The sequence below is a fragment of the Cucumis melo genome, chromosome 11 (assembly GCF_025177605.1).
Source record: "Cucumis melo cultivar AY chromosome 11, USDA_Cmelo_AY_1.0, whole genome shotgun sequence".
Taxonomy (NCBI): Eukaryota; Viridiplantae; Streptophyta; class Magnoliopsida; order Cucurbitales; family Cucurbitaceae; genus Cucumis; species Cucumis melo.
In genome coordinates this window covers 645,509-672,348 of record NC_066867.1, presented here as the reverse complement: position 1 = coordinate 672,348, position 26,840 = coordinate 645,509, and the positions used below count along the sequence as shown (strand labels likewise).

General features: G+C 29.5%; 3 protein-coding genes across 5 annotated transcripts; 1 reads left to right on the top strand and 2 right to left on the bottom strand.

The window, feature by feature from the left end:
• Positions 1-7: 7 nt before the first annotated feature.
• On the bottom strand, positions 8-2,960 carry LOC103499656 (uncharacterized). Its single transcript, XM_008462693.3, has 2 exons — positions 2,545-2,960; positions 8-948 (listed from the first exon to the last, which is right to left on the bottom strand). The coding sequence occupies exons 1-2, from the start codon at positions 2,788-2,790 to the stop codon at positions 250-252; spliced, it is 945 nt and encodes a 314-aa protein (XP_008460915.2). The 5' UTR covers positions 2,791-2,960; the 3' UTR covers positions 8-249.
• A 7,841-nt stretch (positions 2,961-10,801) lies between these two features.
• On the top strand, positions 10,802-15,122 carry LOC103499655 (uncharacterized). 3 transcript variants are annotated; one of them, XM_051091589.1, is made up of 8 exons: positions 10,871-11,300; positions 12,033-12,084; positions 12,210-12,242; positions 12,731-12,820; positions 13,212-13,347; positions 14,149-14,419; positions 14,504-14,558; positions 14,692-15,122. In XM_051091589.1, the coding sequence occupies exons 1-8, from the start codon at positions 11,239-11,241 to the stop codon at positions 14,782-14,784; spliced, it is 792 nt and encodes a 263-aa protein (XP_050947546.1). In that variant the 5' UTR covers positions 10,871-11,238; the 3' UTR covers positions 14,785-15,122. The 3 variants fall into 3 exon arrangements, with proteins under 3 accessions (XP_008460914.1, XP_050947547.1, XP_050947546.1); XM_008462692.3 differs by lacking the exon at positions 12,033-12,084 and having other exon boundaries at positions 10,802-11,300; XM_051091590.1 differs by lacking the exon at positions 12,033-12,084 and having other exon boundaries at positions 10,866-11,300; positions 13,212-13,320.
• A 3,271-nt stretch (positions 15,123-18,393) lies between these two features.
• Positions 18,394-20,909, bottom strand: LOC103499654 (trihelix transcription factor DF1-like). Its single transcript, XM_008462691.3, has 2 exons — positions 20,308-20,909; positions 18,394-20,060 (listed from the first exon to the last, which is right to left on the bottom strand). The coding sequence occupies exons 1-2, from the start codon at positions 20,550-20,552 to the stop codon at positions 18,803-18,805; spliced, it is 1,503 nt and encodes a 500-aa protein (XP_008460913.1). The 5' UTR covers positions 20,553-20,909; the 3' UTR covers positions 18,394-18,802.
• Between the last annotated feature and the right edge of the window lie 5,931 nt (positions 20,910-26,840).

Below are 26,840 nucleotides of genomic sequence, written 5' to 3'. Positions count from 1 at the left end.
AACTCAATGAAAAACCAACAAATGATATACAAATAAAACAATAGAAACAAATCCTCTCAAGTAGTTGCTTAAAAAAAAACCACATAATAACAATCTAAATCTTGATCATGGCAGATTGATACAGCCATTGTTTCTTTGTTGGGTAAACTTAACTTTCTCCCCAAATAATAAATTTTAAACGACCCAAGAAGAAAACCATCTCCTTTTCACTTTCTATACTTTCAATCCCAAATAATGTCTCACTTTTCATCAACTTGATGTTTTTTCCTCAGCACTTACCTTCACTACTTCATCCTTTACCTCTGCTGGTTTGGCACTGGTTTCGGTAGGTGCAACGGGCTTTGGTTCGGTTTCTTTCGGTGTCTCTGTCTCAGTCTTCTTGGCATCACTGTTATCATCTTTCTTTGGTTCGACTTCAACTAATGTCACTACTTCAGCTTTCTCGACTTTCTCGGGTAATTTTACATCTTCTGATCTCTTTTCCTCGGATGTTTCACTCGTTGGTGTAACATCAGATGGTGAAGGTGCAATTACTTTCTCCACAGTAATGGTCTCGGAAGTTGTTGTTGGAACGTCGGTGATCTGTATCCTTTCAATTGGAATTTCAGATTTTTCAGTCTCTACAACTGGATGAGGCGCCTTGGTCTCAGTTTCTTTGGTTTCTACTACAGTTTTAGGTACCTCCACCTCAGCTTCTTCGGTTTGTTTTTCAATCTGCACTACAGCTTCTTCGGTACGTTTTTCGGTCTCTACTACAGTTTGAGGCACCTTTGTCTCAATTTCTTCAGTATGTTTTTCAGCTTCTACTACAGTTTGAGGCACCTTTGTCTCAGACTCTTCGATACACTTTTCAGTTTGAGGTGCCTTAATGTCAATTTCTTTTGTTTGTATTTCTGTCTCTGTTTCCCCAACTGGCTTCTCACCATCAATTGATTCACTCCCTTCTTTCTGCAGAAGATTCAGAATTTACATTTAGAACAATTTAAGAAGACCATGAAGAAAGATTTAGAATATATGCAAAGAAACTTTCAGCCGTTATATGATATTTTTCAATACAAAATTGTTCTGAGTTGATCAAACCAAACCTTGTGTCCCAAAATTGGAAGCAATTTAAACCAACAACTTCGCAACAATGCTACAGCTAAGTTAGCTGACCATTTATTAATACACATCTCATTTATATACACAATCAAATTGGGCACCCACCAATTGTCAATGCAAGATCATATTGTTGAAAAGTCATTTTCAAAGCAATGCATCTCCAACAAACTAATGGTAAAAAGAAACTAATGAAATTTCTTTTGGATACAGGAACTCGTGACTTTCCTATTTGGCATCTAAACATTCTACACACAAGCCAGGATACTACATGGAAGCAGAGACGATAAAAATAAAAAAAATAAAAATAAATAAATAAAGGAGGCCCATGGAGTGTTCATTATTGACACTGATCATTAAGGACAACTATCAACATAAACTATAAATCAAAATTTTACTCAAAGGCGACGGCGTTGTTACTGCTTGAAAGACTGTTTAGCTAGGGGCCAGGGGACATATCATATCCGAACGTGCGGGTGAAAAATGCATCAAGTCTTTCCCCATCAAGATCACATGGGAATGAAAGAAACTTCTATAGGGTGCAGCCAAACATGTAAAGTTGAATGAGGTATGAAACTATCAGAGAATGGAGGCAGCACATGAGCAGAAATAACAGAAGAAAGAGGAGAAAAATAGGATGGCCCCTCAAGGAAAGGACACTTTTGTTTGTCACCAAACGAATGGTATTGTGGAGTGGGAAGATTCCATGTATTGATATTCTTAAGTGCAAAAGATTCAGAAATAAAATTATCAAGCCTCATGAATCCTGAGTACTGTATATTAGATAAACAAACGTCCAATCAAACAAACAGAGTTGTTGAACCGAAAAAGGGACCATTGAAAAGAAGTTGAAATTTTTTCTTTGAATCACTAAATTTTAGGGTGCAGAAAAGTCATAAATTATGAAGAACTGTGCCAATTTTGTAACATATAATTGCATTTCTTTAATTTGCTTTTTCACCTTTTGGAGGACTATTCGGTTCTCTTTACTTCCAAAAGAGGATAAAAGTTTGGTTCTGGAAAAGAGTAAAGAAATCTGTTTGCTTCCCAAGAAACCGCCGAGATTCGCGAATAAACATGGAGGTTTAAAAATAAATTATGAAAAAAGCTCTCACAAAACGACAATAGTTCATTGAAATTTATTCCAAATTCAGAAACACGAGGTATCAATAACATAAACTCTGCCATTTTCTTTAGCAAAATTTCCCTAATTATATTTCTCGAGAACCAAACAGCGACGACGACAGAATCCCCTAATTTCAAAATCAACAATCACAGTCCTCCACTTCATTCAATAAACCAACGAAATTAAAAAAAGAAATCAATACGAATTCCTCTTTACAACAAACAACATTAGATTTCAACTCAAGACTGATGAGAAATCCAAAATCGGCACACCAAGCAAATAGAAACCAAATCGAAGGATGATTATGAAATAAATAATACCTCCTTAAATAAGTTGCTTAGTGAGCGGCGTTTAACACTCTGATCATCCACCTTATCGTCGTCAACATCAACAACTTCCTTACCTTTATCGCCTTGGTCTCCCTCTCCTGAAACCTCCACCGCCGGAACTTCAACTGTTTTCTCAGGTTCAACAGCGTCGACAACAGCATCAACATCCTTCTTCTCCGGTTCCGGGGCCGGAGCGAGGGCGCCGTCGGCCTTGGGCTTAGTCGCACAAGCTCCCATTGGGGGAAGTAGTGATTGGATTGAAGAAAGATAGAGAGGAATTAAGGAGAGAAAGTTTAGGAATTTATAGAGAATGGATTTGTTTTGAGTGTTCTGTTCCGACAATTTTTCTACGGCGAAATAGAGAGATAGAGAGAGAAGAGAAAAATGGAAGTGATGAAGCGAAGCCTTATTTTTTTTTTTTTTTTTAATTTATATATATATATATAATTAATTAATTAATTAATTAATTAATTGTTTGTTATTTAATAATGAAATGAAATTACAGCGAGGCATTGGAGGTATCTGAGCTGGCTATATCATTGTGGAGTTTGTTAATTCCAAGTCGTCCCCATGGACACCTCAGCATATATTTTTCTAAAAAAGAATTAAATTAAATAAAATTGAAATTTTTGACAAAACATTTCTCAATACTCAACTATTTTTTCTTTATATATATTTTCTACTTCAACAAATTTATAAACTATACTCAATTACCCAATATATATATATATATATATATATATGTGTGTGTGTGTGTGTGTGTGTGTTTGTACATATAATAAGTTTCTAAGGTCTTAGTTTTATGTGAATAAATTTTTAAATTTTCCTTTTTTGTGTTTATTAATCAAACATGGTAATTATTTCAAGTTTTTTTTTCTTAATTTTCTTTTATTAAAAACAGAATTCATATATTTTGACAAATGATTTTGTTTTCGGTTTTTGAAAAATAGAATGAATTTTTTTATTTTTTTTTTAATTTTTCTTCTAATCGTAAATATAAGTTTAGTGTTTAAAAAACTAAAAAATGAATTAGGTATCAAATTAGTTATCAAACACACCTACTATAAAATAAATTTAAAAAAAAAAAAAAGACAAAACGGCTTACCAAACATAACCTTTATCTGAACTTTTGATTTTGAACTTAATAAGTTCTTAATCTATTCGATGTTTAAGAAACGATAGTTTAACTTATGTAATGAAGTTCAGTTCAGAATTTATTAGGTATAAAAAATTGAAAGCTTATATATTTCTTTAAGGGCTTAACTTGACCGATTGACCGACCAACAGTTAATTTGTACTTCTTTGTGGTCGAAGTTGATTTAAACATTTATACTAAACCAACTATAGTCGATTCGATGTAAAAACTGACTCCAGTTGAACGATACTCACCCCTAATTAAATATGATTTATATATATATATATATATATATATATATATATATATATATATATATATATATATATATATATATATATTACGTTATATAGACTAAAATGGAAGAAAGTTGGACAAATAGTAAGATTTGAAAAACCCTTTTTTCTTTTTCATTTCATTTTGATGTGTCAATTAAGGCTTAACACAACTATAAAATTTAGCATAATATAGAAATAATATCACACATCAAATGTAGAGCATGTGTCAACTTCTCATTATTAATTGTGACTCTAATAATCCATCAATGTATCTTAGTTGATAAGTTATTGTTGTAATCACTATTGATCAATATAATGATTATAATCAATTAACGATTATCATCATATTAATTATTATCATTATATTTTTCTTTATATAATTCGTATACTAATTGCAAATATTATTATTACAATAAATGTAGATTCATATTACATTTTATATTTATTGTTTCTTACTAATACACACAATCTTTTATCCAAAATTAAAATTTATCTCTTTGCTTCTACTCCATTTTTTTCAAATGCTCAATAAATATTATGGGCCCTTTAAGAAGTTGTTCTTGTGTGGTCTAAATCATATTTACTATTTTAGTTATTTTTCCTAATTTGACGACAATTCTAAAATATTTATTTGAAAGAAAAAAAGAACGAAAACTCAAACTAGAAGAAAAAAGATATAATCGTACAAATTCTATATCGGAGGTTTTTGTTTTCTTCCTTAATTCACCAAATGTAGAATAGATGATTAAAACTATTAAACTTTAGTTAATGTGTTTTATAAGTAAATAACTTAGTTATTTTACTGAATTAAATCATTTATATGTTACTAATTAATTTGAATTAGATCTCAAAAGAACTAATTTTAATGAAAGAAAATATATATATATATATATATATATATATATTTTTTTTTTTTTTTGCATATAGTAATATGACAGGTGGCATGATTGTACACTTGAATTTGACTCTTTGTTGGTAGGATTTGACCTTTTGTAGCTTTGTCCTATATTCTTTTCCTTTTCCTTTTCCTTTTTCTTTCCCTCTTTTCTTTTAAATTAAGATGAGAAATTATAATAATTTGTGTATAGGAAAATTATATTTTAGTTTGTAATTTCTTTTTGGTGAAAAAGAAAAAAAGGAAAAAAAAAGAAGTGAAAGACAATGATAATTATGATCCGATCGTGACAACTTAAAATTATTATGGATAAAAGTCGAGAAAATTATTATGTCAAAATATACTGAATGTGATGTCAAACAATATCGTTTATGGAACTTTTTTTTTTTTTTGTTCAACTAAAAGTTTTTATAAAACGAAATTTTTAGATAGTAAGTATGAGTTGGAAGAATTATTAAGTCCGAAAGGAAAAAAAAGTGGTTAGAAAATTCTACAACAAAAGTTTGATATGTCGATAAGGAAAAGTTTTTGCTTTGTTTGTGAGTTCTAACTCTCTCGTACTCGTACATTGAGTTTATTGATATATGTGTCTTGATTTCAGGTTAAGATTACTATCTTCTTGAAGTATTTTTTATCTCGATTTTTGCAAAAATATATATAATATGTATGTTCGTGCGTTATGGAGGTTTTATTGTGAATAAAAAGGAAAATACAATTTAAAATTTTAAAAAAATATATATTTAAATTTATTTTATTAGGAAAATAGATATTATGAAAAACATAAGAAATCAGATTGATGATTAATTCAATTATGTTAATAAAATCCTCTTACTACATACATGAGATTGATTCCATTTCATTATTAATAAAAATCAGAATGGTCAATTGCTAAAATTAGATTTTGCATTAACAATTGTTTTGTTTGTATGATTGGGAATCACTATAATTAAATTTTATTTATTTGTCTTTTTCCCCTAACATATCTCTTCTCAATATATAATTTAAGATTGATGCAATAAGTACAAGACAAAAAATAAAAAATGTCATCACCACTTTTACATTTTTTCCTCTTTTCAATTTAATTTGATCTAATGTTGTAAATGAGGGGGAAATCAAAAAAAAAAAATGTAGTAAATTAACCTTAGGAGTTAGAGTTATAAGTCTACAGGAAAAACCAGTCAGGTATCTCAAAAGAAACTCTTTCAACTTTTGAGGGGCAAAGATTGAAGAAAGACACAAAATTTAAAATACCCAAAACTATCCTAGTCCATCGCCTCACAAGAGCAACACGGAGGACCAAACGTGGACACCAAACGAAAGACATGACACAGGCATGAAAGACACAATCTTTTTCACAGACATATATAAGCTCACCAACAATCACTCCACAATCGGAGGCAAAAAAAAGCAACCTTGGAACTTGGCATAGCAAGAAGAAAGAGACTCTTTCAACCATAATTATTAATATATATAATTCATGATATCAATTCACCTAATAACATTATTCTTGTAAACAACTTCAAAAGTTAGTATACTAAATTTGCAAAAAATGTTATTTGGAAATAAACAAGTTGCCAACAAGCTCAATTTTATCAAATAACAAGCTAAGCTTTCAACCTCAACTTTGGATCAAAATAAAAATCATTGGTGGATATTGTTGAAAGTCAAATCAAATTATATATATATATATATATATATATATATGTAGAAATAGTTGGATATATATATCCACAATTCCAAGGATATAATATAAAGAATCTATTTTTGTAAAACCAAGTTGCCAAGCATATCCCAAAGAATTTAGGTTTGGGTGGTTTCTTTGTTTTTTTTGTTATGTTTTTTTTTTTACATATTTTATTCATTTTTGTTTTGTTGATTATCTCTAAATTTTTTGTTATTTTTTTAATTAGTTGTCTTCTAACTTTTCTTTAGTTCTTTAATCATGCCCAAAGACATCCACAAATTTAAGGGGAAAATGTTTCCCTTTTTAACTTATTTCTTTCTTTTTGTTATCTACTTCGTAATTCTTCGTCTAAGAGTATTTAAAAAAAAATAAAGTCGAGTTTTTTAAGATTTAGAGTATCATTTGTTTCTTACTTTTTTTGTAATTTTTTGAAAATTAAGCTTGTATTTTCTCTTATAATAGTTCCTCTTTTTTAGGAAAAAGATGAATTATTAGCCAATATAAACATTGAACTCCCGACATTCATCTAGTTGGATCATCCTTCTTGAAAAAGTTGTTTTTTGTTTCCCTCCAAGTTTTGATAATATGTGCATTATTTAACTCTTGAGTAATTTTTAAAATTTACATCTTTATATAGTTTTCAAATTTTTAAGAAAATTTTTGCCCGTAAGATTTTGAATGGTAACTTTCTAGTGAGTTTCTAGAGATTTAAGAATGAGTTTAAAAGTACTCATTAGTTTTTTAACATCCATATTCATCACCGTTAACATGAACAATCTCCGAATAGAGACGATCTAAATAAAAAGTACTCCAAAAATCAAATATTATTCAAAGTGTGAATCAACCAAACAAAAACGAAAAGTCAAGCATGTTGAATATCAATCTAGAAGAAGAAAAAGGTACATCCAATTGTATTGGGAATTTAAGAAGAAGAAATGTGAAAGTTTGAATTTTTAAAAGAAAAAATGATGAGTTGGTTCCATTGATTTGAGGAGTTATGATTGGGAAAGTTTGTGGAATATAATGGTTGATAACGAGGTCGTGTCTTCCATCATCAACAACATCATATCATTATTATTATTATTATTATTAATTGAATCAAACTCCTCACCACCTTTTAATCATTATTAGTGTTTCACAACTAAACCTTCTCTTATATATAAAAAGAAAAAAAAAAGTCAATTAAACTACTTATTAATATTCATTTTTCAATCCAAATCGAATCTTCAAATGAATAGCTTAACTCTCGATTAACATCTTAATATATTGAAAACTATGAGATATGTGATTTGAATTTCTCTACTTCAATTGTTGTATTGGAAAAAAAAAATTGAGAGTACGAAAATTAAACGACCTTTAATTCTAGAGGCTGAAGTACATTTATTTATTGATGAACATTAAACTTAGTTTCGTATGTAACTTTGATGTAAATTTTAGTTTCATGATTATATAATAAAATTCTGTATATAACAACAATTGTCAAGATCTGTGAACTAGATAATTTTACAAATTGAATTTAGTTAAAGAACAATATACCTTGATCCATGAATAATCTTCTCGAAGAATTGTGTTTCTCTTACTTGTCTTCCTTTAGGACTTAATTTAGATTTCTTGATGGGAAGAATAAACTACTTAATGAGACAGTAAGAAGACCAATCTCTAAACTTTTATTTATAGACACCATTCATCATGGTGTTTAATTAGGGCATTATTTTTTAACCTAATAAACCTAATAAAATAATAGGTCCGAAAAAGATAAATAGCATATAATGCAATTGGACCACATTAATAATAATATTATATTTAAAATAAATCTAACATTTGACCGATAAAATTTTTGGAAACATACTATCAAAATGGATTGTTATAATAGCTAGTTAATTTTAATTTTGATCTTTAAACTTTCTAGTAATTTAGATTAGGTTAAAATATTATTTTGGTTTAGGTTTATTCTATTTTTGAACCTATATTTTCAAATATCTAAGTTGAATTTTACAGAGATTAGTTTAATGATAATAAAAGTTTTTCTATGAGACACGAAGTGAAAAAAGAAGGTTGTCGAGATTGAGGACTATTATTTCTCGAAAACCATAACAATAAATTTTTTTTAACATGCTTGGTATTGTCCTCTAACAAATACCTCCAATAAGAATGTTTTTCACATGGTCACCCCACCTAGGGTTGTTTCGAGCATATGCACCTTAATGTTAGAGTTTCCACGATTAGGGCCACCGAAAATGATCATTTGGTATAGTTACTAATTATCGGTTCTCTAAAGTCTTTTCTTAGTCATACGTGTATATATATTATATATCCTCAAGATACTTTCTATTTTCAAAAGTGACTCATTCATGTTTCCTTTCTCTACTAAGACATTTTTTATTTAAAAAAAAAACGCTTAATTGCACATTGAACATTGCAAATTTAGCCTTAATTATTTAATTTGGATTAGTTTGTATCAATTAAAAAAATGGTCTAATAATATATTGACATTAAAGTTTTATATATAACATCTCATGCACATAGGGTTTAATAATAGAAAAAAACATCACAAATATACAAAGACAAATAATAATAATATTCATAAGCATATATCAATCAAAATAACCCTAACTATATGCTTTTTTTTCTCTTTAATGAATTATAATAATCTAATTACATGCATCCAACGATGTCGATTAAATTATGACCAATTTTCTAGGTGAAGCGTCATTGTTCATATATATATACTCTTTAAGAAAATTATATTTTTCTAATAAAAAAAATGGTATCCAATCTTTTTCTTTTTTCCAATCAACTTTATTTTTAATAGTAAATCAAAATTATAGAAAATGATCATTTACAATCATAAAAGGAAGTCTTAATAAAAGAAATTTACTCTACTAATTTTTGGATATTTTATTATTAATTACTTATTATCAATAGTAAATAAATTTGTCATAATAACTTTCAATAGTGGTTAAAATTTTGTTTTCATTCAACAACTCACTAATTGACCAATGTTTATTATCATCTAAATTGATGTATTTTTTTAGTGTAACAAATATATAATTAGGATAGAAAATCTAATCTCTAAACTTGATGGGAAAAATAGTTGAATTAAATGGTTTTTAATTGTGTAATTTTATGGTAAATTTATCTATGTTATTACAAATTCATCTTTTAGTCTTTCATCCCATCAATTTCTTATGAAAACTTTTCACTAATGGTAAAATTTGTAATAATTATCAGAGTGTTGTTTTACTTTGGTGTTATGTATTTGTTTTTCTTCTTTCCATGCTTCTTTTTATACCTCCGTGCTTTTTTCGTTTTTTTTTCTCAATATAAGTTGTTTTCTTTTTCATCTAGAAAGATAAAAGAAAATAACGGATCTTCGAGAACAATCAATCAATCTTTCCTTCAAGCGTTGAAGCATAATATCGTTCGATAATTATTGCGATAACTTAAATATATTAATCTTTGTCACATTCCTATAAACCAAACACCTTCTTTTCTGAATAATGGTCCATACGATATACAAAAAAGGAACTCCATATATTTGATATCTCTCTTTGAATCAGATCTCAATTGAAACGACAGTTTATATCTTACAACTGTATTCCTCAGTATTCCTATTTTCTATCTAGTTATAACAAAAAATATCATATTTGTAGGGGTGTAAATGAGTTTGGTTGGGTTGAGAGACATTCTCAACCCAACCCATATTTTCAGCTTGGGTTGGGTTGTCAACTCGAATAACCTAAATTAAGTTTCCAACTATAAAATATGGTTTAGGTTGGGTTAGGTTGTTGGGTTATTTTTTCTTTTTTTTTCATTTCCTAAATTTTAATGTTTGTAAATGGAAATAATCAAGCATAAATCAAATATGTTTCACATCAAGTTAAGAACAAAAAGAATTATCGAAACTCATAAGATTGTTTAACTTTTATTAAATAATATATATATATATATATATTACATTAATTTGGGTTGGATTGACCCGAATTTTTCAATCCTCAACCGGAGATCTAACCCAACCCGAAAAGAATAAAAAAATTTCAACCCAACCCAACCTAACTCGTTAGGTAGTCTAGGTTGTCGAGTTGCTCAGGTTAATCTTACACCTCTACTAATAAATACCAACAAATAATAAGAGTTTTCGAAAATTTATTCAATCACGTAGTGAATCACATAGTTTGGACTCTTAGAATACGGCGCGCCACGAAGGCTTTGGGTTTGAATTGGGATTTCCCTAGAGGTCCTTTGTTTGTTTGTCTTTTTCGGAACAACCCTACTTTTTGTGTTTAGGAAAACATCCGTATGAGGAGGCCCAATGGGAGAGCGAGCTTAGAAGAAATTTGGCCCATTCATGGTTGCTTCCATGTTTAGCAAAGGAATTTGCAGAGCAAAACAAAGTGAAGAACTTGAAGGAGGGAAACACAACTCCATCTTCCTCCACCGCTGAGCCAAATCCGCGCTCAACTCCCTTCTCAATCCTTCAATTCATCTTCATTCCCTGTCCATCAAATTCCCTCTTTCTTTCCCCCATAACATCCCCCCATTCCTTTTAACCAATTTCACACCTTTCAACTTCTCTTTCTTAATTCCCAATACCCCTTTGCTTCATCTCTTTAGTTTCTAATGCTAATACCCAGATTTCGACCTTCCTTAATTCTTCAAAATTCGTTCATTGGGTCAACTTTTGCAGCTGCCCATGTCGCCTCTTTCCATTCCACGCCTACTTCCTGCGAAAAGTGGAAGAGCAAATGGAAATTTGTGAGTTTAGCTTTCCCTTTTCCTTTTTTTTTTTTTTTTTTTTTTTTGTTTCTGAATTTGGTCTCTGTTTTCTACGTATATGCATAATTTTTTAGTTTGTTCCTATTGTTACTTGTTGGGATATTTATGTAGAATCTTAACTTTGATTCAGAGTTTTGAATATTTTTGTCATTGTTGTCTTCTTTGAATGCTTCTTCATTTACAAAGGGTTTAAGGTTATTGGGAGTTCAGTTTCATTATGGCTTTATATAGGAAAGAGAGAGTAGAGCTAATGATATCAGGACCTTAATTTAGAATATTATAGCTGTTAATTTGCAATTGTTTAAGCTTATTGTTGAACTGCTGATCCTAGGACTTTGTTGCTTTAAAGCAAAATATAATGATGTAGAAGCAAAGCTGTTAATTTTCACTTGTTTTAGCTTATTGATGAAATGCAGTTCCCAGGGCAGTATATTTTTGTTTTTTAAAAGCAAAATATAATGGTCACTTTTCCTTTAGCATAAAATATCCTACGATGAATTGTCACCCTCAATTTGGTATGAATGCACATATTTTGGTTTTGGTTACATTTTCATGTCTGCACATATTTTGCATAAATGACGTCCTGTGAATTGTGGGGTAGATCTCTAACTGTGTCATGTCACATGAATTGCTTAAGATGCAAATGTATTGTGTAGTCCAAATTTAAAAATGGAATGTTCTTCTGAACTATGTGCTGATAAACTTAAACAGAGTTATTCAAGAGAATCAGGAGGAGGATCGTCAGTCTACAATCCAGCACAACGTTCGTTTGCTATTTGATGATAAAATTGAAATGAATCTACTTGAGCTGTAATCATTTGCACATTTGATTGCACAATACTTCTGCAGTTCAAACTTTTAGAAATTTCTTTGTTTAACATTTTGCAGGATGGTGGTGGACACGGAAAGGAGCCACCAAAGGTATGTCAACTCAATTCATTAGGTGGCTTTTTATTCTTTGTAGTACTCGGATTATAAATGCATGATTGCTGTCATGTCTATCCCATTCCATGAAGTGTTATTTGGCCTACATTATGTCTCTCTAAAATTCTTTTTGAGTTCTTCTTCATCTTCTCTTTGATTTGGGAGTTAATGGTTTTTCTTATGGGTCAAAACAAAACTGTAAGTTGAAAAGCGAAGGAAATAAAATAATTGTTTGGCTAGAAAAAGAATCTCTAAAATAATATCAAGAAACAATTAGTGGTTTTAGAATTCTTACAATTTGATGTACATCAGGCAGTGAAATTCATTTTCAAATGCAGTGAATGGTTTACATTCTGAATTATATGCATTCTAGATGAAGCCTTTCCTTTCAATCACATTGCTCATCCCTCTCCCTCTACTTTTTGGCTTGTATTTCATTTTTTATTTCTTTTTAATGATTCTAATGTTGAAAATGATGACACCAGAGTTATGTTAGATACGTAACCCGTCAAAGGCGTTCTGATGCAAAAAAGGCTCTAAAGAACCTCCTCTACAACAGTGGATCTACCTTCCCGGTATGCTCTCTGATTCTCAGATGCACATATCAAGTTTTAAGTTGGGAAAATCTGAAGGGCTCTAAATGTTAAGTTACATAGTGCAAAAACTAGTTGGTTTTGAGATGAAATTTCATATTACCTAATATTTTGAGAATCTAAGAATGGCAAACCCTTAAGGTACAATCTTGAGAGGGCATTTTGAGAATCTGACATTGGAAATATCCAGGGATCCACAATCTTTATGAAATGGATGAGCTACTCTCTTTTACTACCAATTGATTTTGTTATGAAACTCCATGTTATTTAATATGATGTAAGGAGTGGAGCTATTATATCCTGGATGAAAAAAATAAAAAAGTATATGGTTCATGACTAATATTTTTTATTTGGTTCATATCTGTTTCAACAGAAAAAGGAATCAAAATGGAGTCTTGGTGGTCACTGGCCATCTGATGAGTCAGATCAATCGAGTAACTGCAATAAGAAAGGACGAGCGAAGTCTTCGACACAGAAATTTGGTAAATCCCAGCACAAGAGACCAAAACGTCAGTTCCCTACCTTTAAAATATTGTCGACTACTTTTTTATATTCATTTTTGTGTTTTTTATTATTTTTATTACTATTGTTATTATTATTACGTTCATTTGTTCCATTTTTCCTTGTAGACCATTAAACTTTGTATTCCTATTGCTCATGGTCATTATGCCAAATAACAAAATTCAACATCCGAAATTTAGATCCCTTTCACAACTCAGTTTTTTTTTTTTTTTTTTTTTGGAAAAAGGGTGTGATTTTAACAAACACATCATTGTGATTGCTCATATTCTGAATTCTTACCAACTTGTGAGTAGTCCAAAAGACAGTTGTGGAAAATCTCTTCTGTTTTGAGTTGCCAGCTGCACAAACTCATAATTTCATTATTGATATTCTCTTGAGCCACATACTCTAAGCAAAGGCTAACATTCTTTGATGGATATGGTTCGAATGGAATAATAAGATTCTTAGTAACAAGCATGAGTAATTATGAGATCTTGAGGAAAATATTCAAATTTTGGTATGTATTTAGAGTGGTGATGTAATCATATAGATGGAATCTTATGGTACTGATAAAATATGGTGAGTCTCAATGATGTAGTCATCTAAAACTATGGAGAGAAAGAAGGGAAGAAAAAAGACGGTGGCTCAAGTTGGCCAGTTTTGCACCATCAAGTGTTTTGTTAATATGACCAAGTTATGGAACTGAATAAAACAAAAAAATAATAATAAACTGAGAGTGGATGAAGAAGATCAGTCAGGTTTGAGTTTTATTATTCACCGAGAATTGTGCATTTGGTTTTTTTCTTCAGGTAAGTTTGGAAGAGAGAGTTTTTTTGCTAACGACTTCAATAACGATTACGAGACAACCTTTCATGCCACATTTGGCGATAGATCATATTCTTGGTCTTTTGGGTGGACAAACCCTCCAAACTGGAAGAACCAAAGAGCTAAAGAATGGGATAATTTGAGTGATTGCGAGTCTGATGACGAGAAGACCCCTGATGTAGGATCATGTTCAGATAGAGCTATCCTCGGTTTGCCACGAACAGGTCCTTTGAAGATGGAAGAAGTTAAAACGGCGTAAGTTGATCAGTTTATCCACTCGACAGTCGACACGGATATTTGTTATTTGTTCATTCTAAACTCCTTTCCATTCTCTCACAGTTTCCGCTTATCTGCTTTAAAATGGCATCCTGATAAGCATCCAGGACCTTCCCAGGTAAGTTTGGAACAATATGTTAAATCGAAAGACATAGTGTGTTGAAACAGCTAACGAATTGTCGATATTAGTTGCTGCAGCAACCAATTAGAACAATAAAACATTTACTAGTTTTGTTTTTTGTGTTTTTCAGGCAATGGCTGAAGAGAAATTCAAACTTTGTGTTAATGCATACAATTCCTTGTGCAGTGCACTCTCTCCGGGTAAAACTTCAGCTATGTTCTAAGGCATTTTCTAACAACTTCAAATCATTACTTTTTGATGATATAATTTATATAGAGAGGTTATATATAGTCTACATTTCAATCAAAAATCCCTTCTCTATATGAGCTTTGTTGGGAGAAATAGTGAAAATAGGAGTGGAATAAATGGATGCATTTACTACAATCTTCAATTATTTGTTGAAAGAAGGCAATTCCTTCTTCATTTTTCACTTATAGAGCAATCATCCATTGTATTCTTTGAGGATGTCCTTGAAGTTTATGTATCTCTTATGTTTACATCTTTAGTTTTGTAGCAATTGTTCTACATCTGATGATCAATGAGAAATATTGTTTTTCAGCCTATTCTGTTGTACTCATAATTGTAGTTTTGGCTAATTTGAAAAGAATTTTTTTCATGTAATATTATGTTTGTGCTCTAAATTTTATGATCTATCTTTAAAATAGTTTTACAAGATCAGCATAGCCAAATTCTAAATTATTCATAGGGAGAGCTTCAGTTTTTTTGTGACAATTACTCTATGAACATTTGTATTTAACCTAATCCTTCCATGAAAAAAGTTCCATCAAAATTAAGTATATTAGTTTTTGTACTGCAACAACTTATTATTTGTAGTTTATGTACATTTGATCCTTAATCAACTTATCGATCTACATAAGTTAAAAAAAAAATGAAATTTAACAATATTTTTCTTCATAAAGAACCGTAAATTTAATTTTGTAGCATAAGAACTAAATTTTAAGATCACATTTAGTAATCTTTTGATTCTTTAATTTTAAACTATCAATTTCTTCTATTATCTTTTCAGAGTCGATGTGAAATTTTTAAAACTAAAAAAGAACGAACTTGTTTTGGATGGTATAAATATAGTTTCCAAATGCTTTCAACGTTACCACAAAAAGGATTTCTATAAGTTATTCAAAGTGATAAATAATTAGCCTATAATTAACATTATGTTCATAGGGTCCATGTGGAATACAGTCCAAAGGATAAGACATAATGCAAAGGATGAGTTTGATTATTAAGTGGTCAAAAAGATTTCTCCTAATAGTGTTTAATACTTATTAATGCCCATAATTTTAATCCAACAAAGTTCAATCTACACTTTAATAATTTGCTTTTTCCATGAAAGTAGTAAGGATTTATTGTACTTTGTGTCCAATAAGTTTTGTCGCTTTGAAAATGGCAAATATGTTCTTAAACTTTTAATTTTTATATTTAAGCGTGTGGTAAGATTAACTTGTTAATTTGCACGTAAGTTTGAAAACTTGTTTGTTTAAAGGTTATTTGATGCAAAATCGAAATTAGTTCAAACTTTTTATTAAATTTTTCAAAACTTCAGGACTTAGCCTAAAAAAATTTCATTTTTTTTTTATTTTTTATTTTTTATATTTAAGTTTGTTTAGTTTGTTATATATATTAGAAAATATTTTTACTAATGTTAAATTACTACAAAAGAATCTTTCGACGATGGCAGTAGCCAAAGGTTGACCGATGTTGGTCGATGAAAGTAAAAGTTAAAGGACAGAGGGTGGTGGTTGTCGAGAGTGGTAGCAGCCTAAGTTGGCTGATGAGAGACGTCAGAGGTTGTATGCTAGGTTTAGCCTATGACAACCGTGAAAGATTGCAATCAAAGTTTCTTACACAAATTAGGAAGAGATTAACGATTAAACACCCGTAATTCATTTTATTAAAAGTTGATTTCAAATGTTTATCTAAAACCGACTTGTTTTATAAACTCTAAAAAGAAATCTTTGTTTTTTAAACTAATTAATCCAAAAGACATTATAAACCCATCAATTCTAAACTCACCTTTATTTGACATAATCTTCAAAGTTGGCAAAGAATTAATCAACCTTGAAAATCCTCTTTAATTATTATTATTCAATGGTAATTTGAAGATTAAAAAGTGTGCTAAATTGAGGATTAGTGTCAAATGGCTAAAAGTAGAAACCTTTTTTATTTTCTAAAAGTGGGCTCATATTGGATAAGAATTTGAGTTTTATTATAAATTATATTGTCTTTGTTTTGATGTTTAAGTCTTAGCAATATTTGATGAATTCAACAAATAACTTCAACCATTAACTGAATTTTACTTAAGAGAAAAATCAGTGTCATTTCAACCTCAAAAGGTCTTTACTATTACTCAATTGTCAACATATATGAGTTTTCAACTTTAATTAAATTCATGTCACTTTCTCTTCACAAAATTTAACTTATTATTCCTATTATTTTCTTTTTCCAAACTGATGCAAATGTTGATATTATTACTCCTCAAAGTATATCGTAAATATTTGTTAGTTTCGAATAGATTGTTCATATGTTTTGAGAGGTATATTTGAAACATCTTTTGAAAGTTCTAGTGGAAATATTGTTATTTTTTAAGATATAAAGGTATTTTTTAAATACACTACAAAGACGTTCGACTGTCGGTTATCATTGATCACGGTTACTAATCACCAATAGTCACTCGATTGGTTGTTATGTTGATGATTAAGATGGATTGGTTGCAGTTGGTCATATATATAGTTGTCAACGATCACACAATTGATCATTGATGATCATTCAGTTGATCTATAGTCTTGAGCGACTAACCGAAAATTGCCGGTGAACTAATATGTCTTTATCTTGAGAATCGGCAAACATGAGTATGACTTCAAATGTCAAATCTTTGTAATTCCAAATTCATTTTAATATGATGATTAACTTCACATGAATTGAAATTGATTTTGATCTTAAACCATATGGCCAAAATCCTTATAAGGGAAGGGATGGATTTTGTTAATTTATTTGATAGATATTTTGTTGCATTGAACAAAGAATTTGAAATGAAGTGGTAAGCCAATTCTTTAGTTTAGTGGTTAAAGTTCATATTATCTTCTTCAATCTTTCAATTTTCCATTTATCTTTTAAGAAAAGGAAAAAGAAAAAAAAAGTCAAGACTTTGTAACAATTCAAACAAATGAAAATCATTAATGAAAAATTAATCATGGTGATTAAAATGCTACAAAATTTACAAAAATCAAATTTCAAGTGCTTCGATTAAATGTTGATAATATACCTTTAAACCAAATGAAAGGCCAAATCGGATTGATTAGAGAAAAAAATATCATTTTTATTTAAACATTTACGATTGAAAAAAAGCACTTATTAGCGTCCATAAAATTCAAATTCCAAAAAAGTCAAATGAGGTGAAGAAAATAATGTCATGAGACTAAAATAATTTGTTAAAAAATTATAGAAATCACGAAACTTTTCAAAAATATGAAAATCAAAACAAACTATTAAACCACACAAGAGAATAAATATTTGTATACTACTTTTCAAATGGAAGGTCAGTGTCGATCAACAACTAAACCCATTTTAAATTAGAGAATAATTTCGTGTTCCAAAATTAAAAAAATGGGAAAAAGTCACAATAATCAATTGTATTAGTTGAATACAGAGATGGGTTTAACAGGAATCAACTCCAATGATTATGTATTTCCAATGTCAAAGGTAATTTATATCACTTTTCTGCTTCTTTACCTTCCCACGAGTGCTATCATTATTACCATTTCTGTTCTAAATTCTCAATTAAAAAAAAAAAAAAAAAAAAAGATAGAGAGAGAAATGAAAGGGAAGATCAATGGAAACTTTTGCATTATATCATTGAACAGATTACTACAGCGTTTCACCAGCACTTGCAACAGCAAAATAATGCTGGATTTTTCTTTATTGATATAGAGATCAACAAACATGGAACAAACAAACATCTTTTTTCAACTTTTGCACACAATAATAAACAATTCAAAGCCCCCCCCCCCCCCCCCCTTTATTCTCTTTCTCTAGCCTACATGTATCATCATCTATTCAAGAAAATAAAAAAAGATATACATAATATATGTAGATACATACATACATATATATATAGACAGACAGATTTCAATTCCCATTTTTATAGTATCAATATCAAAAGTTGAAGGGTCTGACCTTTTTGCACATTTGAGCCGTTTGATTTCACTGCTGTGCTTGTTGTTCAGCTAGTTGACTTGCATTTGAGTATTGTTGTTGTTGTTGCTGTTGGCTACAATCCGATAGTCCTCATCTTCGTCTTCTCCTTCTTCGCCTTCGTCTTCTTGGTTTTGATTATCTGCATTCTCAGCTTCGCCATCATCTGTTGCTGATTCAGGTTGGTGGGTTTCTTCTTGGCTGCCCATCATGTGCATCAATAGTTCCTCGGGTTTTAGTTCGTAATTTGGATTGGCTGGATTGTTGATAACTTTCTTGGACTTCTGTTTGTACAATGCATCGAGTTGCTGGAAATAAGGGCATGTCTTTGAATCCTCGGGTCGCTTTTTGTTGCTTTCCTTTACTCTTTTGAAGTATTTGTTGATGTTCTCCCATTTCTCTTTACACCTCTTTGCATTTCTATCATAACCAAGTTTCTTCATGGCTAGTGATATTTCTTCCCAGAGAGGACCTTTAGGGCCACTATCTTGGTACTTCATCTGTAGATTAGTCCTAAGCTGAATCAGAGCATCGATCTCTTCTTTCGGCCATCGAGATGAACTAATCTGATTTGAATTACCATTGTTGATATTCTCTTGAGTGCTTGTATTTCTTTCACCATTAGCATCATCTTGCTTCTCAGTCAAATTCTCCATCAAAAGCAAGTTCTCAGGAAACTGCACTGTACCCCCTTGTTCAGAGATAACCTTCAAGAATGAAAGAACGGCTGCGTCCTTTGCAGCCGCAATCGATCTCTCTTGATTTAAACGCTCTCGCTCTTTCTTGATTCGAGCTAATTCTTGCATCTTCCACTCTTCTTCTCTCGCTAACCTCTCTACTTCACATTTCTCCAATGCCTCCACAAACTTCTTTTGCAATTTCTCCTGCTTCTCAATCACTTCATTCATTAACCTCTCAAAGAACTCCACAAACTTCCTCTTCTTCTTCCTCGTCCCACCTGACTCTTTGCTCGAACAAGACGTAGTCGATGTCGATAATGAAGTGGTGGTAGTTTCAACAAAATTTGCACCTGGGTTTACTACGGAACAAGGAATTGCATTGTGAACAACATTGTTCGGGATAATCTTTGGGATTTCTTCCATTGAATCAGCTTGAGAAGGAAGCAACGGATGATTATCTAGAGCTTCTAATTGCTCAAAATACCTATAATTTTTCCCATTCGATTTGCCTGATCTTCCATCTTTAGTCCTTTTGTGATACTTATAAATGTTCTCAAACTTCTCTTTGCATTTCTTCGCATTTCGATTATATCCAAGCTCACCCAATTTCCTAACAAACATAAGATTAAGTTTCAAAACTCCATTGATACGATTCAGAAATCTAAATCAACGAATTAACAAATGCCAAACATAGAATATTACAAGTTATCACTCAGAAGAGCTCGATTTCAAAGAGAATAAATCAGTAACCAAACAATTTTCAATGAAAATCAATAAACAGAAAGAAGTAAGAATCCAATCCAATTCTCCAAAATTTTCTCAGTAAACAAACAGAAAATCTTCAAATCCGAACTAACCTGGAAACTTCTTCCCATAGAGGAGCTTTCAAGCTTGCGTCCCTAAACGCAGTGTCCATACTGGACCGAACCTTCAGCAAAGCCATAGTCTCCTCTCGTGGCCACCGATTACCGGGCCAGTTCCGGTCAGCTTCCTCTAAAACTCCGGCAGAAGCCGCTGCAGCGTCTTCCTTGGAGACCCGGTTGGCGGCGGCGGTGGCGGCGGCGGCGGAAGAGTTTTCCGGTGAAGGGGAAATTTCCAGCATCAGTTACAGAAATTTTACAGCTTCCGGCAAAAAAAAAATTATTAAAAAAAAAAAAAAAGAAAAAGAGAAATGAAGTGTGTAGAGAAAGTTGAAAAGAAGAGATGTAAATTTGAAGGAAAAAAAAAAGAAAAAAAAAAAAGAAAATTAGGGTTGTGTGAAGAAGTGGGTAAAGGGTAAATTGGAAGAAGAGGAATTTAAGAAATGGGATTCCATTGATGAGTGTTGCGGATTCAAAGCTTCACATCCGCCATTACTTTCCTTCCTTACCTTCAATCTCATTGTCTCTATAAAGCTAAGTAAAATAAATAAATAAAAACTTTGGCAAATTTGATAACATTTTTATTTATTTTTCTTTTTAATTTTTTTACCTACTTTTTAAATAATGTTTTAGAAAACCTAAGTTTAGTTTTCAAATTTAAAAAATACATATCTTTTTTCGAATTAATATTTTTTGAAAAATATATAAAAATTATGTATTTAAAATGCTATTCGAAATAATCATTTAAATTATGCATTTAAAATACTATTCGAGATAATTATTTAATATTTTAAAATAAAGTTCGAGTTCTATACGATTTTGAGTATAATAATATTATTGAAAGTATTTTTTTTTATTTATAATTTACATTTAGTAAAGTAGGGTTATTATTTTTGTTTGTCACATAATATAATACACAATAAAGTAAAACTCTACCCAAAAAGATAATAACTAAAATTTATTTTTCACTTGTTGAAAAATTTTATTTTACATAAAAATTATTTGTTTAATTGTTTATATATATATATATATATATATATATATATATATATATATATATATATGTATGTATATAGATTATGCTTCATAAGGAAGATGCTTATGGAATTAAAATTGTAAGGGTTGCTTGAATTGTTATGGAAAGGGATAATGATATTATTGAAAATGAAATTGAAAACTAAATAAAAAAAAGATGATAAAGAAAGAAATAAAGTGAAGAGCACTACCATTTTTGAGAGAGTGCCCTATTTCCCATAACCACCCAAATAAATTATAACATTCTCTAGTTCTTTTCTCTCTCTCTCTCTCTCTTAATTGTAATTTTATATAGGATATTTTCGAATAGTAATCAATTGACAAAAATGTCCCTGTCAACAATCGATTAATTGAGTGTACAGGTAATCTTTTTTTAAAAAAGATCATGATATGTGATCGTGTAGATAATGATACACAGTCGTGTAGGTAGGTAGTATGAACGTGATTGTGTAGTTCTTTTTAAACGATGGAAAAATGATTTCAAATCTAAACGATCGTGTTGACCAATGGTAAACAATCGTTTAGATCATATCTACACGATCGTGTAGTTCTTTTTAAACGATGGAAAAAATAGCTTCAAATCTAAACGATCGTGTTGAAAATGGTAAAACAATCGTTTAGATCATATCTACAGGATCGTGTAGTTCTTTTTAAACAATGAAAAAATGGCTTCAAATCTAAACGATATGTTAACGATGGTAAACAATCGTTTAGATCATATGATATTTAAACGATATTGATATTCTTGAATATGAAGAAAATGAAGTGGCTTCAGAAAATGTTACAAAAGAATGATGAAGATGAAATAGAAGATTTAAACATAGTAATAAATTGTTTTAAAATATAAGAAAGAAAATCTAAAAGAAAAGCTAAAGAAAATCTGGAAGAAGAAGAAAAAGCAGCTACCAAATATTTAAAGGCAAATCTAAAATTTTTGAAAAATATTGTATCGAGTCATTGACTTTTGCTTTTCGTTATATGGATTATAAATATTTTTATGTTTTTTTACAAAATTAACCTTTTATATATATATATATATATATATATATATATATATATATATTATATGTCAATCTTGTGTCTTCCTTTTTCAAATTATTTCCCTTTTTTATTGGTATATTTTTAAGATGGAAATAAATGCTTTTATCACTAAGTTGTATTTAGATTAAAACTTCTAATTTTATTATTGTATTTCACTCAATTTATATTTTTTTCCCTTTATTTTAACAAAATGATATTTTTCCCCTAAAAACTTAATTTCAATGATTTTTTAAATACATTTTTCATATTAATAATTTTGCATGGATTTGTTAAAAAAAAAGTATGGATCTATGAAATAAAGAAAAAGACTTAAAATAAAATCAATAATAAAATTTAAAACATTTAACTTGAAATATATGTAAACTAGAGGAGTGGGAGTATTATTGAACTTTATACTAAGATAAATTCTTAGATCCTAAACACATATTAATTATTACTTTGTTAGAGAAACAAAAATGCCAAAAGACCATTGTCAAAGTGAATTTAAATTGATACAACTTTTCATCCTAAAGTGAATTTAAATTGACACAACTTTTCATCCTAAAGGTGAGAGGTTCTATTCCTTACTCTCCACGATTGTTGTACTAAAAAATATTAAAATATCATACTAAAAATGTTAAAATATCATTTTGATTCTTATACTTTGAAATTTGTTCAATTCTAATCCCTATACTTATACAAATCTTAAATTTATGACGTATTTGGGGCAAAGAATTATAAACATAAGTATTATATAGTTGGTTTATAACAATTTGTATTTGTGGTATAGATTATTTTAGTTTGGATTATAATGATATGTGTTTGAGACGTAAACTATTTTAGTTTAAGAAAAAAATAGTGAGCATTGTAGCAAATAATGAACAATATAGCAAATAATTATATGTATTATTACATTTACTTTAGCAAGTAGGTAATTATTATAGTTCTACGTAGTTATTGTCACGAAGAAGAATACGTAAATATATTTTAAAACATTATAACAAGAAAGTTTATTTAAAAAAATATATATTATACTATATTTTAGATTTAATAAAAATACAATAACTAAAATTCAACAAATGAAAAAAAAATATATATATATATATATACAGAATGATAAAAATAAATAAATAAGTTGGAGTTATAGTTAAGTGTGAACAAGTAGAGCTATGGTTTGATTTGAAATGTGAAATGTTGATTGGTTAATATTAATTTAATTTTGATTGCTTATAGGTTCCCTTTTGACTTTATCTCAAATCACCTAAGCTCTCACTTTTGGTCAAAATCTATATATTATATAACATTATATATATATATACAAAAATTAAAATACTAATTTTGGTACAAATATATAATCTATATTCCTTCAATTATTACCTAATTAATCTAATGCCTTAAATTATTGCTTTGTCATTCAAAAGAGTTAAAAAAAAAATATTGGTCAAGATATTACAACTACATGTAAAAAAGAATTAGAAGCTTAAATCGTCAAAAGAAAGGAAAGTAGTAGAATAATGAATATATTAAATTATGTGAACTAATAAGTATGGATAGCTAAAAGGTGTTTTTTAAAAAATATAACAAATCGGTAAAATATTTACACTGTATAGAATAATTTTGAAAGCAGAAAAAGCCTAAAGACCCATAATAAAAAATATTATAAATGTTGTAGTCAACGCACGATTAATTGGTCATATATGCGCGTGTAATTCTTCTCCTAAACGATCATAATATGTGCTCGTGTAGGCAATGATACACGATCGTGTAGACACAGCCGTGAAGTTCTCTTTAACGATGGAAAAAAAATGCTTGAAATCTAAATGATCGTGTTGACATGCTAAACGATCGTGTGACTATGGTACGCGATCGTCTAGATCATATCCACACGATCGTATAGTTTTTTTTCAAAACGATGAGAAAAAGGCTTCAAATCTAAACGATCGTGTTGACCATGCTAAATGATCGTGTTAACTAAATAAATGATCGTTTAGACCATATCAAAGTAATTTTTTAAATGATCTTGATATTCTGGAAAGGTGCTGAAAAAAATAAAGAAAAAAAAGATGAATAAAAATAGAATAAAAAAATCTAAACGATATATATATATATGTGTGTGTGTGTGTGTTTATTATTAAATTTAATTTCAAAATTCCCAAACTTTATATCTTTTTAAGTTCTAATTTTGTGTTTAATTAAAAAAAAACACACACAATTTAAAACAAAAATGATATATGCTATTTGAGAAATTAGAAGTAGGTGACATAGAGGATAAATGATGGGTAAAATAGTAATTTCACAGGGTGTGAAGGGATTAGTCAAAGTCAACTAATACAACTCTTATCTTATATTATATTATTTGATATTTTAAATTATGAGATTGAAAGTTTGTGAGTTGGGCTGATGGGCCCCCACACAGCTCATATTTGGGCTCTTGGGGGCTTTGGTAATTTCACACTACATATTACGCCTCTCTCATTATAAACCCACTTTACCTTTTTACCCCTCCTTTTTAACTTTCTTTTTCCATTAAATAAAAATATCTCTTTCTTTCTTTCTTTCTTTCTTTCTTTCTTTCTTTATTTATTTATTTTCCATTTTCCCTGCACAAATTCTCTTCTGTTTAAAATGTTTTCTAAGAAATTCATTTTTATTTAAATTCATCGTTTAAAATACGTTTTATAATATTAAATTGAGTGGTTACCAAATTTTCTTTCAAATGATTTGAAAATAATGTATTCCAAACCACATGCTTAATTTTATGAAAAATTTTTTCCCGACTCATGAATTAAGTTTCTTCCATTCTTCGATTGACAAATTTCGTTTTAGGAACCAATGCATGAAAAGGCGGAAGAAGTAAGAAATAGAAAAGACACTCCAAATAATGCTTCGAGAAAGCATCACAACGCTATAAAAATTCAACATCTGTCTCCATATCCTCAATGTAAGTGAGATTTAATTTCGTAGGCAAAATAAAATTAAGAAAAAAGAAGGGTTAAAATGTAAATGCTCATATTTATTTATTTATTTATTTATTTGTTGTTGTTTTATAATTTTGCATTGGTAAAGAGAGGTGGAATTTTACTTTTAAAGAAAACGAATTTGTGAAGAAAAAGGGAAAAGGAGCCCACAATGATTACAAACAATAATAATAATAATAATAATAATAATAAGAAGAAGAAGAAGAAGAAGAAGAAGAAGAAGAAGAAGAAGAAGAAGAAGAAGTTATTTTTTTTTTAGAAGAAACATAATGGAGTGTAGAATTTGGGCACGTAATTGAGAGAAAGAGAAAGTTATTGGATATGTTTAATTAAGTGTCATTCTCAATCTCTCTTTTAACTTCTTTTTCTTTTTGCAATTTTGTTTTAATTACTTTCTTACATAATAGCTACCTAAACTTTACCCTTTTTGCTCACCTAAATTACCACAAATAACATTATATATATATATACACACACACGTGTGTATGCTCTTTTCAATATAAATATAATAGGAGATACGAGCAAATTTGAGCTTGGGTCGAAAGGAACTGATGACAAAGTAACCACTGAACTACCTATATATATATATATATATATTATATAAAGACGATAAAGTTGAGAGGGCGCTCGAACCCCCCTAGGCCTAAACTAAATCTGTCGGTGGATGTGAGTGTATTTATATTTTTTTAATGCTCTAGACTCAAGATTTGAAATGCATAATTGACACCTGATGGTTCAGGCACTATCCTACGTTCTATGTGACTCACCTTGTTGGTGAGGTAATAACTTTCGATTCTTTTAAGTATGTTCGTGATTTCTCTCATTCAAATGTAATATTGGTTCATCCATGTTCTCCTCTTAAACATGAGACGTTACATGTTTACTGGCTTTCGCTTGATCATTCGTCTTTGAACCACATCTTATTGAAAGAAATATTGCTCGGATACCATATGTAATGTTGGGAGCCACCGGGTGTAGAATTTGGATTTTGAAACTTAGTCTGAATATTGTATCCAAACTGTTATATACTATACATAGTTAAATTAGATTCACTTTGAATTTAAACATTTGCAAATTTACATGTCAAGTGTAGATTTTCAAAAAACTTAATCAATCTTGATCTTTCGTATGAATTAAAAATATATCTAACAACTGTAATAGATATGTCAATTGAGATAGATTATGTTAGATTATATTAAATTTCCTAATATCAACTAAGGGATATGGCTAGCCACACTTAATATGTTGATATGCAAACCCAAAAAAATAAACTTGTAAATTAGAAACTCTTTCAATGAATTTTTTATAACAAATTCAAAAATCCTTAAGTCAATTGATGTAAATTTAAAAGCGAAGTACCTTTTGATAAAAAAAAAAAATTAAACTAAGAGATAAGGAGAAGTATTCTTCTAACTCAAGATTTGAATACTTCACAAGCAAGTTAATTTATCAATTGTACCTAAATGTTTAAGCAATATGCAACCATAGGTCTCAAGA

Excerpts from the sequence above, each read along its gene's own strand:
- LOC103499656 (XM_008462693.3), bottom strand. The coding sequence starts at position 2,790 with ATGGGAGCTTGTGCGACTAAGCCCAAGGCCGACGGCGCCCTCGCTCCG. Across the intron at positions 949-2,544 it reads TAAGCAACTTATTTAAGGAG|AAAGAAGGGAGTGAATCAAT; the intron begins GTATTATTTATT and ends AATCTTCTGCAG.
- LOC103499655 (XM_008462692.3), top strand. The coding sequence starts at position 11,166 with ATGCTAATACCCAGATTTCGACCTTCCTTAATTCTTCAAAATTCGTTC. Across the intron at positions 11,301-12,209 it reads GGAAGAGCAAATGGAAATTT|GATGGTGGTGGACACGGAAA; the intron begins GTGAGTTTAGCT and ends AACATTTTGCAG. Across the intron at positions 12,821-13,211 it reads ACAGTGGATCTACCTTCCCG|AAAAAGGAATCAAAATGGAG; the intron begins GTATGCTCTCTG and ends CTGTTTCAACAG.
- LOC103499654 (XM_008462691.3), bottom strand. The coding sequence starts at position 20,552 with ATGCTGGAAATTTCCCCTTCACCGGAAAACTCTTCCGCCGCCGCCGCC. Across the intron at positions 20,061-20,307 it reads CTATGGGAAGAAGTTTCCAG|GAAATTGGGTGAGCTTGGAT; the intron begins GTTAGTTCGGAT and ends TATGTTTGTTAG.